Source organism: Delphinus delphis, chromosome 1, assembly GCF_949987515.2.
Source record: "Delphinus delphis chromosome 1, mDelDel1.2, whole genome shotgun sequence".
NCBI classification, from domain to species: Eukaryota; Metazoa; Chordata; class Mammalia; order Artiodactyla; family Delphinidae; genus Delphinus; species Delphinus delphis.
In genome coordinates, this window is record NC_082683.1 from 32,694,965 (window position 1) to 32,712,962 (window position 17,998).

A 17,998-nucleotide genomic window follows, 5' to 3' on the forward strand; every position below is an offset into this window, starting at 1 on the left:
CTTGTCATTCTTCCTTCAAGAATTTATTTACTTTCATTAGGTTGGAGTGTCAGAGAGATTAACAAATATTTCTGTGGGGTAGAGAGGGCTGGCCTAGTTTACTCCTAATGGAGGTTGAACAGGTGAGGAAGCAATGTAACAGCTGTGTGATCTAGGGCAAGCTTTTCAAACCTCTGACACTCAGTTTCCCCATCATTATATTATCAGATCCTTTTTTTTTTCTAAAGGGCCAGATAATATTTTCAGCTTGTGGGTCATACAGTTTCTGTTCTAGCACTTCAACTCTACTGTTGTAGCGTGGAAACAGCCATAGACAATGTACGTGAATGGGGGCTGCAGTCTTCCAGGAAAACTGAATTTACAAAAACAGGCTGCACGCCAGATTTGGCCTGTGGGCTGTAGTTTGTGGACCCTTGCTTTAGAATACTTCACTAAAATATTTGGTCTTTTTTCTCCATCATACAAAATACTGATAGTGTTTTGTTGCTGTCATATATGCCAGTGTATAGACATACATGTCATGTAAGCTGAATATCAGTAAAGGCATGAGGAAGAAACTATGTGAAGTAAGATGTTCACATACCATTTCTATTCCACAGGAACAGGTTTTTAAATGTTCTGGTCACGCCTTCCTGTTAAGTTTCATTGCTTATACCAGTTGCTCTGCCTTCCTTTTTTTCCCAGATACACTATAACTATATTATGATCTAGCCCTTGTTTGAAAGATGGTGTTGTAGTAGACAGCAAGGAGAAACATGTTTTGTTTTTGAAGGAAGAGTATCTCTGCTGCCAATTTGAAAATGTATCTTTGTGAGCAGATCTTTAGGGAGAGTAGTATGCAGCCACTTCCAGCCCATAGTCTTTTGGAAAGCATGATTTCTCCTGTAGGCAGTTTGAAAAGGGGCTTCATACTTAACCTTTTGGAGCTCAAGACAGACACACCCTCAAACACTGAACTTGGCATTGTTTGGGATTGGGGAAAGGGATCTACATTATTCATTCTTAGAGTAGTGGGATACTGTGTAATAACCTGCCAGTAAGTATGACCATCTGGAACCCAGTTATGTTTAGAATTTAAGTAGTAAGGTTTCTGGCACTAGGCTTAGTGCTTTCTTGCTTCAGTAGAAACCTTAGATGAGCTTAAATAAAGACTGTTGAGGGACTTCCCTGGCAGTCCAGTAGTTGAGACTCAAGTGCTTCCACTGCAGGGGGCACAGGTTCAATCCCTGGTTGAGGAACTAAGATCCCGCATGCCGTGTGGCACGGCCAAAAAGTTTAAAAAAAGAAAAGAAAGGACTGTTGAACCCTCTTTTCTCTCTAGTCACCCTGCCTTCCCTTGTATTCATTCATTTATTACATCTTCAAGCAGTGAAATGTAGGCTTTCCATACCAGACCACCCCTTCGGCCTTTGGAGTATGTGTTCAGTACACATTGCTTCTGGAATGGCTTAGTGAAGTGACTGGCCCAAGGCCACCAGCTTGTAGGCAGCAGGCCAGTTCACAAACATAGGTCTTTTTATTTCCAGAACATTGTTATTTTTCTCCTGAAATTGTCAATGTAAGGTTGGTTTTATTGTGGAGAACATATGCCTCTTTAAGGCTTGAAATGCTTTTTTAGCCATTGTGATTGATAATGGTCCTTATGTCCATCTATATAAACATGAGAACCAGCTTGATGTTGGTGGAATTGTTTTGTTTTAAATTTATTTATTTAAATTTATTTATTTATTTTTGGCTGCGTTGGGTCCTTGTTGCTGCGCGCGGGCTTTCTCTAGTTGCATGGAGCGGGGGGCTGCGCTTCTTTGCGGTGCGTGGGCTTCTCGTTGCGGTGGCTTCTTGTTGTGGAGCACGGGCTCTAGGCGTGTGGGCTTCAGTAGTTGTGGCACGTGGGCTCTAGAGCGCAGGCTCAGTAGTTGTGGCGCATGGGCTTAGTTGCTCCGCGGCATGTGGGATCTTCCTGGACTAGGGATCAAACCCGTGTCCCCTGCATTGTCAGGTGGATTCTTAACCACTGAGCCACCAGGGAAGTCCAGAGGAATTGTTTCAGAAATTTTAGTTCTCAAATTTAGTTTTCACTTTTCTTTGTAGTTTGGAAGAATATCTAAAATAACAAGCACAAGTTAGCTTAAATCTTACCCCCTTTCTTCTTATTCATTCATATTAATATTCTTTCTTTATCTTTCATTCCCCATTTGAAATATAACATCCCAACAGTTTTAGCCAATTCAAATAAAGAAGCCTGGAACTAATGTTAATAAATACCTGAGCAGTACTGGAACATAAAATGCAGGTGATAGTGCTGCTAATTGGGCAAAATAAAAAGCATGTCATCTCATGACAGGAAAACATGATCAAAATGCAAGTCAAAAAGGCAAGTGAAGAAGTTAATTTACTTTGAACATAGGGAGATGCTTGATATATGTTAAGTTGGAGACACATAGGAATGATTGGGGACATTCTCAGCCTGAAAGGCCTAAAGGCTGCAAGTTGGATTGGGGTGGTGGTGCATTAAGGTGAAAGATGGTACCAGTGTTTAGATTTGTTTTTCAGTCACAACTGGGCCAAGAGATATTTGCTTGCATTTGACAATGAGAGCATTATTTTTAGGTAAAATTTGACTGCCTGGGATGGGGCAGCTCTAGTGTTTTAATAGGAAGCAGCAATGGGCAAGGATTGGGCTTCATTTTAGGGGAAATTTCTGTGGTCCTTTTTCCTTGAATAGTTGTTGTGATGATAGGGATTTAGGTATTATCTCCCAACAATATCTATTTGGTTTTAGTTGTTTCACAGAGCTGTGTTGTGGGTTTAGGCATATTATAATGTAAAGGATTTTTGTAGAGAGAGTGAGGTACATGCCAAGAAATAGAGAGCCAAAACCTAAAGGTGCAGAGTTTTAGAAACTAGGGAATATTGTAGTAAAACCTTATGTTTCTTTGTATTTTATGAGGTTGGTCATTTTGATACATCCTCTTCCATGTCTAGCATATTACTAAGGGAGGATTTGGTGAGAATGGTAACTGGTCGAAAGAAAGAGCTTAAAAGACTTCCAAGGGAGTCTTAAAGGAGGAGCACTCTGCTTCTGGGATATTTTGAAAACTCCTTAGGTCTCTTTCTTCAAGAATGATAAAGAGTAACCAGATATTAGAATGACAGATTGTCTACCCCTGAGTGATATGATTGAATCATCCCAATTTGATTGAATCGTCCCATTTCCTCCATGATTTTCTCCTTATCCTCCTGGCAGTGGCCAAACACAGGTCTCCCCCCTGCCCCTTCTTCTCCTACTTACCTATTGTCATTAATTTTTCAAACTTTGCTAATCTGTCCTGGTCACCTTTCTGAGAAGATTCTGACTTTCAAAAGGTTTACGCTTGGGAATGGTATGCACCCATGTTTCTAGCCTTGGAGTCTGCCTTGCAACTTCCAGGACGTGTGTGTGTGTGCGTGTGTGTGTGGTGTGTGTGTGTGTACCCTTCCTATCATGCCCTTTTATCTTTTTAAAAAATATATATATATTTATTTATTTATTTGACTGAGCTGGGTCTTAGTTGCGGCACGCCAGATCTTTAGTTGCGGCATGCGGAATCTAGTTCCCTGACCAGGGATCAAATCCAGGCCCCCTGCATGGGGAGCACAGAGACTTAACCACTGGACCACCAGGGAAGTCCCATGCCCTTTTATCTTAAATTCACTTCGGCAAGTCATGTGGATTTCTGATTGTAGTCCTACTTATACTTTCAAGGCCCAGAGAGAACCTCGTTTATTTTGAAACTCCTAGGATAGTTTGCAGTCCCAATAAATCTTAATTCAGGGCCAGGCTTTCCAAGAGGCCTCTTTTCTCAGAAAGGCCATATGCAACAACTCTCTTGCTCCTTCATTCAGAAGTAATTATTTATCAGGCTTTGAGCTAGGTGCTGTGAGGGAATCCAGAGATAAATCATACTCAGGTTCTACCCACAAGCTTATAAATCGGAAGGGGAAATATGGTAAGAAATACATAAATAATGATCATACAAGGTAACGTGGTGAGGGCAGGAAGAAGTACAGATTAAGGGCTCTGAAGGTTTACAGGAAGGAGTGATCACTTGGGGTTATTTAGAGAACACTTGTGGAGAGATGGCCGTTGATTTGAGCATTGCAGAAGTGGCCTTTTCTTGGTGGACTTTGATTCTTCCCATTTTAGTTTTGGAAAGCAAACTGTTTTTAAAACCAGATAAATTAAGAGATAATGGGAGTTGAGATTTCTTATAGCAACAAACATTCAATATTTCATCTGGTCCTTAAGTCTTTATTAAATAGTTGAACAGGCAGTCTTATTCAAGTGTTTATAATCTAATTAATGAACATGAGTAATAAATCTAATATTAATTATGAACTAAATCTGGGAAATTCTATTATGCATTTTTCATAAGAGTCATCTAAGCTAATGTGGCTTGGTCTTACTATATATAAATAGCTTTATCTCATGATAGCGATAGCAATTTAACATGGAATAAAAAGGATCCTGGAATATAAATCTCTTTCTTACTTTTAAATACATACCTTTCTTATCACTCTAGAAGATGAACCTGGCATATTTGCCATAGGTTGTAGATGTTGTAAGTAGGCTACTTCTGTAGCAAAATCAATTCAGTTGCAATTTATGTATTAATTATTAAAATAAGTGATAAAATTAACTAAGGTTACTTTATATTTTTTAACTTGTTTGGTGAGCAAAATTTGTTTATGATTAGGTTTTATTATTTTAATGTTAAGTTTTGCCACAGTCAGAAAATATTGAGAACACCAACTTGTTTTCATAAGATCTGTTGCGTGAGATTTGATCTAATTTTTAAAGCCCCATGTGAAGACTGGATCTGCTTTGGGGAAAGCCTTTTGAATAAAAATACTCACTTTCTAGGAATTTATAGCAACAATTTATGTTCTTCCAAGAGATTTTTAAGATTTATTTATTATTTATTTATTTTTATTTTATTTTTGGCTGTGTCGGGTCTTAGTTGCAGCACGCAGGATCTTCGTTGAAGCATGCAGTATCTTTCCTCTTGGTGCCCGGGCTTCTCTCTAATTGTGGCGTGCGGATTTTGTCTTCTCTAGTTGTGGCACGCAGGCTCCAGGGTGTGTGGGCTCTGCAGTTGTGGCGCGTGAGCTCTGTAGTTTGCTGCACGCAGGCTCTAGTTGAGGAGCGCGAGCTCAGTATTTGTGGCGCACGGGCTTAGTTGCCCTGCAGCATGTGGGATCTTAGTTCCCTGACCAGGGATTGAACCTGCATCCTCTGCATTGTAAGGCGGATTCTTTATCACTGGACCACCAGGGAAGTCCCCCAAGAGATATTAAGATAATTAGCTACAAATCATCTCTGTGCAGAGATGCTAGAAAACATGCTCCAAGCCATTTTCTCTTCTTCCTCATGAGAGGATCTTCTGTCCCTGATGAAAGTATAGTACCTTTGTTTTTTTGGAGTCAGGAATTTATGAAAAGAGGTTTCTCAATGGAAAAAGCGTAAAAGTTGTAACTCTAAATCGAAACCTGAAATGATCCTTTGTTCGTAAATTCAACTTAGTGTAAAGAACAGTGAGAGCTGGATGGATGGATGGAAAAGAATGCCTTACCAGTGAGCCGGTTTCTTAGAAGTATAGCAGGAGGAGCTCATGTTTAAGCTAAATGACTCCTTAGGGTGGGAGTGAGGGAGCTGGGCAGAGCTTGAAGTAGGGCTGTAAGCATCTTTTAGAGGAGGTGGCCTGGGTGGTTCTTAATGCCTTTTCCCCCCCAGTTTTAAACTTCTGTGATGCAGTAAAATGTAAAGGACATTATTACTGACTTGAATTTTTTTTGCCGTTATCCATTTATGATTTTCTAATTCAGACAGGTCTCTCAAGTTAAACACGTAACCTTTAATACATTTATCAGTTCCAGATAATTTGTTAACTTCTGTTCTGTAGCCAACCCCCACTCTGACAGTGTGGCTCTGAGCCAGCCAAAGATTCATTCATAATCTATTGACTGCACAGATGTTTGGGAACTGATTGCACCAGCACATCCTTAGTTGGGGCAATTCAAGATTTAAAAGCAGACTGTGCACAGATGGTTTTAAAAATGCTTCTTGAATTGTGTACCTTGGTAATGTTTGTGGGAAGAGATCAGAGGACAATCAAAACTGGTTACCAACTTTCTAAATCTCACGGGCCTTTGCACTCAAACTAAACCTACTCATCATTAGCAAGTTATACAGAGATACACTGGCAATTGTGCATCTTCCTCCTTTGACCATAGCAGTTTTCGTGGCAGATTCTGCTAAGATCAGGCATGTACAGGGGTCCCTACAATGAAAGGTTAGATTCTTTTTAAAGTTTTTTTGATAATTATTTTCATTTCTAGAAAGATTTTATTTGCCCCATTTAAAAAGGTTAGAGTCTCACTCTCATCATTGTCATGAGTACCTCGTAAGAATCTATTAATAAAAGTAAATAAATTTCTGTAGATTACCTTGGTTTCTTTGTTCTCAGTACATCTCTTAAGAGAATAGTGTATAGGCCATGTGCATATGGTGATAAGTGAAAATGTCATGGGAGCTGAGTTGAGAGGATCTTACTTGGTTATTTAGGACTCAAGATTTTATCTAGTCATTTCCAACCGTGATTCAACATTCTTCGCTTTAATTCCCTCCAGAAACTCCAAGATCATATTGCTTCCTAACACTTAGAGTTCCTGTTGATGTATAGAGCTGCTTGTAGGCCTCCAGCACCAGAAATTGGCTCCAAACCTTTTCCCATTACATCATCAGCCACTAATGTCATTACACCAGAGTGAAATCTGCTTTGAAGATTGTACTCTTGTTTTCCTTTCATTTCTTTCCTCTCATCATTTCCTTTAGAAGAAAAAGGGAAAAAAAAAAAATAGAGACCTCTAGGACAGTCCCAGGCAAACATTTAAGAGTGAATCAAACATCCTCACAGTCTAAACCTAGATTTATCAGCCTTCATTCCATTCTGCTGATGGAGAATGATGTGCCCAGCATGCATCCACATGAAGCCTGGAAAGTAGCAATTTGGTCATGTGACCCCTGGCTTTGGTGCGTTTCTTTCAGCCCTTCAGAATTAGTTCTTAATGACTTACATAGCTGTCCACCAGCATCCTGTCACTGGCCTGTCAAACCTTTTCAGATAGTTTCCCAGAATAGAAATTCTTAGGACATCACTAAGTTTCTTGCTCTTTGTGTTCAATTAAACTGTTTCTTGGGTGTAAGTATTTGTCAGATAAGCATTTAAGCCATCTGGAGTTTTTTACTTCCCCCCTGTAAATCTTTTAAGACATTACAATGTTATCTATATTTATAGCTGATGTGGAGATGCTTATTCATCTTCCCTCCCCCATCGCAAAGCAATTGATTGCAAGTTCTGACTCTCTTTTCTCTGTCCTAAATATAATTCTTCAATGTTTTTCAACCATCTTTAAAGCTTCCAGTTGGTGGTGTGCTTTGTTTGGCTTTGTGCCTGACAGCATGGTTCAGGTAAGGAAAGAACTGGGAAGTGATTTCAGTTCGGAGACTTTGTGCCGTCCACTCAATTACTGGCCTAGACTTTAGTGTTTTTGTGTCCTTTGAGGCAGATTAGCTTGAGATTAGAAAGAATAATAATCATCAGTAGCCCCAAAGAAGTGGGACCACAGTGTCTAAAACAAAAGAATAAACTTGGCTCTTATTTTTTAAGACTTTGGGTTTACATTTCTGTACAGTATTAATCATTGGGGACCCTTAATGTATGTGCTGCAGGCTGTGGCATGGAGTGTGAGAAGCCACATAGAACTTGAAAAACATTGGAGAGAATGGCATTGAAAATTATGGACCAGACTAGGACAACCAAGTGCCTTTTTTTCTTTCCCCTCCGCAAAATAAGACATTAAAAGTCCTTGATTCACATTAGGATTTGAGTTTGGATTTCTAGCAATTTTAGATTTTCTGCTTGGAGCTCCTTGTTAGTCTCTGCGGTATGAGCTGGATAGAAGGGAAAACTTTCCTCCTTATTTTTGGCTAAGACTTAAGCCGGTGTGAAAAACCCCTTCAGCACAATTTTGTATACTTTCTCAGGCTGAGAAATTGAATGAATTAGTGAAAACATCCACAAGGAAAGCTATAAATAACCTGGACAGAAAGTCTGACTTTATTATTTCTAATGTGTCTCATGTATGTGTTTGTTTTTAGTTGTCAAAATGTCCACAGAAGGAGGATTTGGTGGTGCTAGCAGCAGTGATGCCCAGCAAAGCCTACAGTCCTTCTGGCCTCGTGTCATGGAAGAAATCCGGAATTTAACAGTGGTAAGGAAGAATGAGAAACTTTTAAAGAGTGTAAAAGCTTTGAGATGAATAACCAAAACTTAGACTAAAGTGTTTTTAATCTCAAGCACATTTCTAAAAATATAGTTCATTTCTGACCTTTGGATAGGAAAATGAAAATATAATTTACCTTAGGTGAGGTAACTACAAGGGTTTTTTTATATCTTAGTGCCTCTCTTTAGGCATGTGGTTGTATAGTGGATGCTTTGACTTGGAGATACTTTAATGTGAGGCAGATCTTTTAGAGAATGCAGAAAAGCAGAGCTTACTTTCCTCCAGTAGCTGTAGGTCATTTCTTAAGCCTGATTAGTGGCCCTGCCAAATTTCTAGGACCTGGTGAAAACTATTGGGCAGTTTATTCAACAACAAATCTATTGTAAGCAGGCACTCTTTCCAGGTGTCAAAAGATACACTTAGATTGGGGTTACTTAACAGCCTTACTGACATTTTGGGCCAGATAATTCTTTGTTTTGAGGGGCTCTTCTGTGCATTGTACGGTGTTTAGCAGCATCTCTGGCCTTTAATCAGTAGATGCCAGCCAGTAGCACTCCCCTTCCAGTTGTGACAACCAAAAATTTTGCTAGACATTGGCAAATGTTCCCTGGGGGGCCAAAATCATCCCCTGTTGAGAACCTCTGACATAGAAGAATCAAATAAAACCCTGGCTCTTGAGGGGCTTACAATGTAGTAATTACAACCAGAGTCATTTATTTGATAAGTATTTATTAAACAGTTACTGAGTCAGGCACAGTGATGAATCTGAAGCAATAAAAGTCAGAGTATGGTGTCATATCCTTAATGAAGAATGCTCCATTTGGTGTCATTTCAGCAAATGCTGAAGGAGCTCTCTGTGTTAGATGTGTCATTCCTGCCCTGAAGGTATCAATATTAGCATCCTGGCAGAGCAAACACTGGATTCCTTCTTGATGTAGAACTCATGTTGCAATTTCTTAGAGCTTTGGTCCGTAACCTCTAACATAACGTAGTCAGTTTATTTGTTCACTCGACAAATACTTATGCACCTACTATGGCTATGCTAGTTACTGTGGATCCAATTGTGAACCAGACAGACGGAATCATTGCACTCACAGAACATGTATTCTGGTGGGAGAGACAGACTATAAACAGGTAATGAATGAATAAAATAAACAAAATAACTTACTGTGATAAATGCCCACTTGACTTCAGGGGTAGAGAAACTAATTTATATTCTGAATGTACTTGTGGGTCACGTTTGTTTGTATGGGGGATTTTCAGCAGTTGAACTTGGCTTGAGCTTTCTCGGAGTGGCCTGTGTTCACAGGTGGATTTCCACTGAGAAATCGTTCTTTCTCTTCTGCAGTCTAAAGGTGGTAGTTATCTGTACTATCTTAGATATAAAACAGAAGGAAGGAAAAAAATGAAATTATAAAGTCAAAAGTGGGGTATTTTGTGCATGTTTTGAGGGGATAATCTCATGGTTAAGCTTATCAGGTTTTAGTGCTGGAATCAGCCTGGTGTAAAACTAGTGCCCTCCTGGGGTATGGTGGGACTAGGCCAGTGCAGCAAGTCTGTCCTCCAGCTTGAACGCAGAAAAAATCCAGGATCAGGCGAGCGGTCACATAAACTGTGGAAGTTCAAATTCAGCACCTAGCTTTTCTGTATTTTGTTGGACTTTGATTTTTTTTTAATTGTGGTAAAACGACACAGTGAAATTTACCATCTTAACCATTTAAAAATGTACAGTTCAGTAGTGTATTTACATTGTTGTGAAACAGATATCCAGGACTTTTTCATCTTGCAGAACTGAAACTTTATAGCCATAAAACAACCACCACCCGCTTTTCCCTCTCCCCAGCCCTTGGTAATCACCATTCTACTTTCTGTTTCTATGAGCACTCTAAGTACCTCACATAAGTGGACCCATACAGTATTTGTCTTTTTGTGCCTGGCTTATTTCACTTAGCATAATGTTTTCAAGGTTCCTCCATGTTGTAGCATGTGACAGGATTTCTTTCCTTATTCAGGCTGAATAATATTTCCTGTGTATGTGTACATACCACACTTTGTTTATCCATTCATCTGTCAGTGGGCATTTGGGTTGCTTTCATTTCTTGCCTATAGTGAATAATGCTGCAGTGAACAGGAATGTGGGCTTTGATTTTTATCCTACTTGGTTTAATTTTCAAGTTTGATTGACATCAGAGCAGATCGTGGTGTTGACCAACTTTTTGTCGCTAGACAGCTAGTCCTTCAGAGGTTAAAAATGGATTTGGGACTTCCCTGGTGGCGCAGTCGTTAAGAATCTACCTGCCAATGCAGGGGACATGGGTTCGATCCCTGGTCCGGGAAGATCCCACATGCCGTGGAGCAGATAAGCCTGTGCGCCACAACTAGAGCCTGCGCTCTAGAGCCTGCAAGCCACAGCTACTGAAGCCCGTGCACTTAGAGCCCATGCTCTGCAACAAGTGAAGCCAACCGCAAAGAAAAGCCCATGCACCACAATGAAGAGTAGCTCCTCCACCACTCGCCGCAACTAGAGAAAGCCCGCATACAGCAATGAAGACCCAATGCAGCCAAAAATAAATAAATAAATAAATAAATTTATTTTTTTAAAAAGTGGGTTACTTTGAGGAATTCACTTGTAGTTCAAGTTTTATGAGTAAGGAGAAAGAAGATCAAGGAGGAAAGTCTTCTTCAATCATTCTCCTATTGATGGCTAACTAAAAATTTCCTCCTGTGTACCCCTGAGAAAAGACTCCTAGACTGCTACCATCGTATCTCTTACATCAGATGCTTAGAATGATGTTTGGCATAAAATAGGTGCACGTTAAATATTTGAATGAATCAGATTCCTCCGCTTCAGAGTTAGTGTGAAGCAACATAGTGCCAAGTTGGAGTGAGAATGCAATCCAATAAAGTCCCTTTGTAAAACTTTTATTTTCCCTCTGCCCATGGCACACGAAGAAGGCATCTGCTTCTCTGACTGCACTTCTGCCTGTGTAACGTGGCTGACGTTTTAGTGTTTAGTCTGTGCCTTTCCTGAACTCAACAGCACTTACAACCAGACTTCCTCAGATATGTCAGAGCCTCTTAGGTTGACATCTCAAAGTATCTACCAGATTTTTAAAAAAATCCATATGTTCAAACCATCCAAACATAAATAAAACTTATGAGAATACTCATAAGGTGTTGTGGTCTCTCTATGACTGGGACAAAGATGTTCCAAAAACAAGTAATTGAAGTTTGCTAGATGATATAATTCATGATGTATTGGAGACATTGGCCCCAGTCGTTTTGGTCTGTGTTCTGCAAAAGCAGTTTGTCTTTCATCTCAGCTTGGCCATCAGGCTCTCCTCATTCTTGAAAGCTCTGCATTGTCCATAAACCCAGATGGTGTTCAGCTGGAATTGAAGTTGGTTAAAAATCATACCAAAATGATCGTACACCAGGATGATTGTGTAGAATACTGTATTCCTGCTTAGCAGAACTCTGGGAACAATAATTAATAGACTTCTTGGCATTGAATTTTACCCTTCTAGACCTCTTCGAAAGGGGGGAAGAAGAAGCTCACTTTTCTCTTTTGGGGGGTAGATGGGGAGGCAGTAATGCTGAATCTTAAAGAAAAATCTAATCCTCCTTTAAGCTCCTTCCGTACATCCCATTTAGCCTTCAGTTAGCTGTAATTTAATGCTTAGGTCACTTTCTTTTGATCGCCAGTTATATCTTTTCATTCTTCAATGCCTCCAGATTGGAAGATGACATTTCCACCATTACAATCAAATCAGATAACCATTTAAATAAGAACTTGGAGGTAAAGGTTGGTGGACTGTTAAAAAATAGGTCCTGTGCTGTTTGAGCTCTTCCTGTAGAGCAGTGCTTCTCAGAATTTATTGTCTGTATGTGAACAACATAAGGGTCATGTTGAAATACAGATTTTGATTTAGGAGGTTTGGATTGGAGCCTGAGATTCTGCATTTCTTTTGAGTTCCCAGATGATGCCATTGCTGGTCTAGGGACCTCACTTGGAGCAACAAGGCTTTAAAGCAATGGTCCTTAACCCTCACTGTGGATTACAGTCACCAGGGTAGTTTTCAAAAAATGTGATGCCAGGACTCCACTCCCTAGAGTTCCTGATTCACTTAGTCTGGGGTAAAGCGCAGACATCTTGTTTTTCAAAAGCTCCCCCAGGTGATTCTAACATGTTGCCAAGGTTGAGAATCACTGCTTTCGAGAGGATAGAATCTTGACTTTGCCGGAGTGAGTGCCTGACTAGGTAGGCCTGCAAAAGGTTTCTCATCATGTTTGAGACTGTGGATGTTCTTTAGTGCAGCCTGAGACCCATTGACTTTTCTTTGGCTTTCAGCTCTCATTGAGTGAATTCAGACTTCTTGAAATTCGGCAATTTCAGTTGGCAGCGTTTTTTTTTTTTTTTTGCGGTACGTGGGCCTCTCACTGTTCTGGCCTCTCCCGTTGTGGAGCACAGGCTCTGGACGCGCAGGCTCAGCAGCCATGGCTCACAGGCCTAGCCGCTCTGCAGCATGTGGGATCTTCCCGGACCGGGGCACGAACCCGTGTCCCCTGCATCGGCAGGCGGACTCTCAACCACTGCGCCACCAGAGACGCCCCCTTGGCAGCATTTTTAAGTGTAGTTCTTTGGTTGTGGTCAAGAGCAGAGAATGTTCTGAGAGAATCTGCTCTTCTACGATGCTGATGTCACTTCCAAGAGTAAAATGTGTTAGTTGTTCTTCCACTTGGATTAGCATCGGGAGAAGAAGTTTAATGTTACTCATGTCAGTTGCATGGTTTCCAATGACAAGGGGAGCATTGACTTGAAAGCCAATTTACTGATAGTGAAGGGGCTCCCCTCTCCAATAAGCTTGTTGTAAACCCTTACATGTGACTGGAAAGCTAGGCTGAGATTATAGAAAACTGGGCTGTTGTCAGCGATAATGAGCCACACACACACATCTGAAGATCCTTTAAGATCTCAAGGTTTGGGGATCATGAGAAAGTTTCTCACAAAAGAAAAGGTTGGTGGGGCTTAGAGCAGAGCTTTTTGTAAATTTCTGCCTCATTTTACACATCATCAAGGTGGGGATGATATCCTTGACCTTTTCTTGTTTTTTCTTTTAATTATAGTCTCATAGAAATTCTAAAAGTAATATTTTATTCTTTCAAGTTAGGGAAAGAGGTCTTTTTATTAGCTTTGGGCTTTAGTTAAGTAATCTTAGAACAGTCTTGTGGGAATTATATTAAATAACCAAGCCAAATGAGAGCACGCTTGCAAGAGACCTAAATCTTGTGGTCATAATCTTGTTCTTTGTGTATCATCCTGGGAGGCCTTCCAAAGGAATTATCATCCCTAGTATTCTCTTTGGCATTTCTGTTTAACATCATCATTTTGTGTGATATGCCACACAAGAAAGAAGACCAGTGATTGATTTCTGTAGTTAAATGTTTTTTTAAAAATCCCTTTAGAATCTGGCCCCAATCCAGCATTCCCTTTCCTACTGTTCCCCTCTGTACTAAGGTCATACATCGAAAACTTAAATAGGCCAGGGTTTTGTCTCTGTGCTTCTGTGCATGCTGTTTCTTCTGTCTGATTAACATACTTTTCCAGCAAGCAGATTTGCAGTATCCCTAGATATAATTGAGATTCAGCCCCTCTGTGGAACATTTGCCAGTTCCTCTCGCTCACTCCAGCGCCCCACACCTCCCATTGCCAGCTGGTCATTTCTTTCCTTTCCGTGTGGGATTTTACACCCCCATTCTAGTATAGGATAGGGGATTATAATGTTCTCATGTGTTAGTCTCTAACAATTAAACTATTTGGCTATTCAAAGGTAAGAATATATTTGCATCTTCCGCATAGTAGTAGGTATCATACGTTTGCTGTTAGTTGAGTTGCATGAAGTAATAAATGAAAGAGGAGGAGAAAAAATAAGAATAGTATGTGTCCTGCTGTCTCCTTTTGGTGAAACTTTAATAAACTGGACTTCTAAGCCTCTACCATTCCAGGGTTAGGTTTTTAGAGGCTTATGGAAAATGCTGATACCTAATTTGGAAAAGGAAAGGATGAAAAATTAGTGTTGGAAATTTGTAGAGGTGAGTGGTAGCCAAGCAGCTTGTTGGGTTTGGGTGGAGTAATTAGATGTCTTGGGACTTCCCTGGCGGTGCAGTGATTAGGACTCCATGCTTCCACTGCAGGGGGCATGGGTTCAGTCCCTGGTCGGGGAACTAAGATCCTGCATGCCGCCCGGCATGGCCAAATAAATAAAGTAAGTAAGTAAGTAAGTAAGTAAGTAAGATGTCTCGGTGTACATTTTATCCTAATAGTTGCTCTTCTGTATTCATAAAATAGAGTCTGGAAAGGCTGGTGATGTTTTTCCAAAATGCCCCACTGCCTTCTTTGATGTGTAGTTGAGGTTTTCTGTTGGTCTTGGAAAAGAAAGTTCACTAATGCATGTTAATTATACCAAATCTCAAATAAGAGCTCCTTCCTCCGTAATGTGATGATGTAAATTCCCAGGTGAGCATATTGAGTCACATTTCAGACCACTTATAGAATCAATCATTTGACACCTAGTCCCAGTAGGGATTTTGCTGATTTTAGCTAATCTCTGCCTTTGCACCTTTCTCTTCATTGCAGCTCTGAAACCCAAAATTGATTTTTATTTCTAGAATTGCATCCATCATTGGCCATGTGTTTAAATACCAGTAGTATCAAAATAAAATGAAAAAGCGCTTAAACTGCAAGTAATTGAGTAGTGCTAATCGAAAATCCCTTTCCTAAATCCTATCCACAGTAAAGTTAAATGGTTTCTCCCCAGCTTAGTCATGTTTGTTAAGAAAAAATTGACAGGGCTATTCCTAAATGACAGCTGATATATTCACCCTCACCCTTTTTCCATACTCTTCTACTCCCACCCCCACCCCCAAGCAGGTTTTGGAGACAAGGCCTTTGCTGCTGTGATGGGAAAGGAGCTCCTCCCCAATTTCTGATGTCACATTAGTGCAAAGGTCAGAAATAGGCAGTGCCGGGCTTCCCTGGTGGCGCAGTGGCTGAGAGTCCACCTGCCGATGCAGGGGACACGGGTTCGTGCCCCAGTCTGGGAAGATCCCACATGCCGCGGAGTGGCTGGGCCCGTGAGCCGTGGCCGCTGAGCCTGCGCGTCCGGAGCCTGTGCTCCGCAACGGGAGAGGACACAACAGTGAGAGGCCCGCGTACCGCAAAAAAAAAAAACAAAAAAAGGAAATAGGCAGTGCCACACTGGCTGGTGAGAACAGTCACTATGGCCAGGTGCTGCTGGCACTTGCCCTTGCATTCCTTGATTAGAAGGAAGAACTGGAGGAAAATCCCTAAGACAAAAGTCTCATTTTAACCTGCATGCAAGCTGGTAAACTTTCTTGGGTGAGGGGAAGACACGTATAATACATCTCTATATCGTGCTGGCAAAGAATCTGGTATTGTTTGGGGCCACTTTTCATGAGGGCACTATTAGAAGCCATCATAAGTTCATCCTGAAACCCTTTGTTTGAAGCTCTGCCTTGGTTAAGAAGTATTTTGCCTCTAGAGCTTGTATTTTGTTCATTTCATTTGTACTTCCTCTCCTGCCATATTTTCTGAAAGGAGGGACTAAACCAATCAGAGTGTTTCATGCTGCCTGTCATACCCTGTTGATTATTCCTACTATTTATGTACCTGTTGTTACTCATTTCAGAAAGATTTCCGAGTACAGGAACTCCCACTGGCTCGTATTAAGAAGATTATGAAACTGGATGAAGATGTGAAGGTGAATTCACATTCATTTTCATTATTCATATTGAAAGTAAAACGATGGGAAAATTATTGCTCATTTCTCTAGAGCTCAAAGTCTAATTAAACAAAAATGAAAATAATATTGTCTGTTGCTTTTTTATTTGGATTCTCTCTAAAATTGTTATGTGGGCTAAAATTGAACAGTTTTAATTGTTGTATGGTCTTCTCTGAAAATTGGGGATATCCTGTTTTCCAGATGTTGAAAATATGCTGAGTATTTGCTTTTTGAATCGCCCGATTCTTTCCACTATGTAATGTGAACATGTATCATCACATCAACAGGACAGTGACGTCTTCCTAGCATCTTATTGCAATCTCTAGTTTGTTGATCTGAGCTCTAAGAAATGTTTGATAATGATATTGCACTTGTTCTAACTTTTCAATCTGTAAGTTGTTTCACATGATTTATACTTGTGAGAGGATTTACTTGGGGGTGGCCTTTTCTGTATTCCTAGGAGTCCACATCCTGTTACAGTTCTCACAGGAAAAGAGCAACTGTCTCTCTTTCCACTCAAAATTGATAGTCTCTTGTATTTGTGTGGAAAGCTAACAGTTTACCAGTTTTCCCTTTTATTAGCTCACTTCTTCCTCATGGTAACCCTGAGAGATTTGATAGGATAAGAATTGTTAGTTTCACCATTCTATAGATATGGAAATAGACACAAAGAGGTTAAAAGTGTCTCACCCAGAGTAGGAGAACCAAGATCCCAATTCTCACCTCCTACTTCCTTAACTCCAGAGCTCTTCCCGTGGCTATATCCTGCATAGAGCACCTCACCAAGGGTTCAGAGCTTTGTTTGACCAAGAGTTTGAACTTTGAATTCAGACTTGGCAAGGCAGCTTGCATTACTTGAGCACTTACTGTGTGCCAGGCCTTGTGCTGGGTGCTTTTATATATATTATCTCATTTGATTCCCACAGCAACCCTGGAAGGTTGTTATCCTTTTTCTTTTCACTATGTGAAAAATAAAGCCCAAAAGGATGGGAAGCCAGAGATTTTCCCTAAATCCGTTGGCTCTCATACTCATTATCTTTCTCCACATTGTCTCCCTTTGGATTAGAACCTAAGTCCTACCACTTACTGGCTCTATGGACATAGGCAAATCACTTCATCTCTCCTAAACCCTAGTTTCTCTGAAAGGCTATTATGAGAGAAAGAAAGTGCATGGTAGGTGCTAGGTAAATATCCTTTTTCCCTCTTCCCTTCTTCTGTCTGCTACCTGCTTTGTCCCTACTCGTGGATTTATTTTACCTTGGAATCTTGTAAGGCTACCACCATCTTGTTTTCTAGCCCTTGCCCCATAGCCCAAGAGTAGGACATGAGGTAAGGGACGAACTGACTGGTTTGAATGACTTGCTGGTGATTGACAGGGAGGGCCTACGTCTGTTACAGATGATCAGTGCAGAAGCCCCTGTGCTGTTTGCCAAGGCGGCCCAGATTTTTATCACTGAGTTGACTCTTCGAGCCTGGATCCACACAGAGGATAACAAGCGCCGGACTCTTCAGGTAATACTGTAGAAAATTAGGCAAGAGCTGCCTTTGCCTTCTTCTGTTGCATGGCTTTGGACCAAAGTTTTTGTTTTTCCTTAGCACTCTGTCAAGCTGATATGTTTAACTGGCATCTTCCTCTACTGCTGGGAGGCAGGCAGACCATATAGCCAAGATAGTCTGTATTTCCCCACCAAGAATCTTAATTTCCAACTCTCCTGTTTTTCACAGCTCAGTGACTGAACTTTGTACTTGGTGAGCTCTCACTATAAACAGAGGCTAAAGTGGTATTTATCTGTTTCCAGATCTAAACAACTTCTGGTTGGAAGCCTTGAGAGACTCCAGAAAAGAACAGTCCCAGGAAGAATAGTCTCACTAAC

At 40.6% G+C, this 17,998-nt stretch overlaps 1 protein-coding gene across 5 annotated transcripts in view; it reads left to right on the forward strand.

Annotated features, from left to right (window-relative positions):
- Positions 1-17,998, forward strand: part of NFYC (nuclear transcription factor Y subunit gamma) — a 63,533-nt gene that overhangs the window by 24,994 nt on the left and 20,541 nt on the right. For all 5 annotated transcript variants that reach the window (XM_060020285.1, XM_060020280.1, XM_060020270.1 and 2 more), the window contains exons 2-4: positions 8,198-8,310; positions 16,032-16,103; positions 17,523-17,636. In XM_060020285.1, the coding sequence (XP_059876268.1) occupies positions 8,206-8,310; positions 16,032-16,103; positions 17,523-17,636 (291 nt within the window). In that variant the 5' untranslated portion in view covers positions 8,198-8,205. The remainder of the gene's footprint in view (positions 1-8,197; positions 8,311-16,031; positions 16,104-17,522; positions 17,637-17,998) is intronic.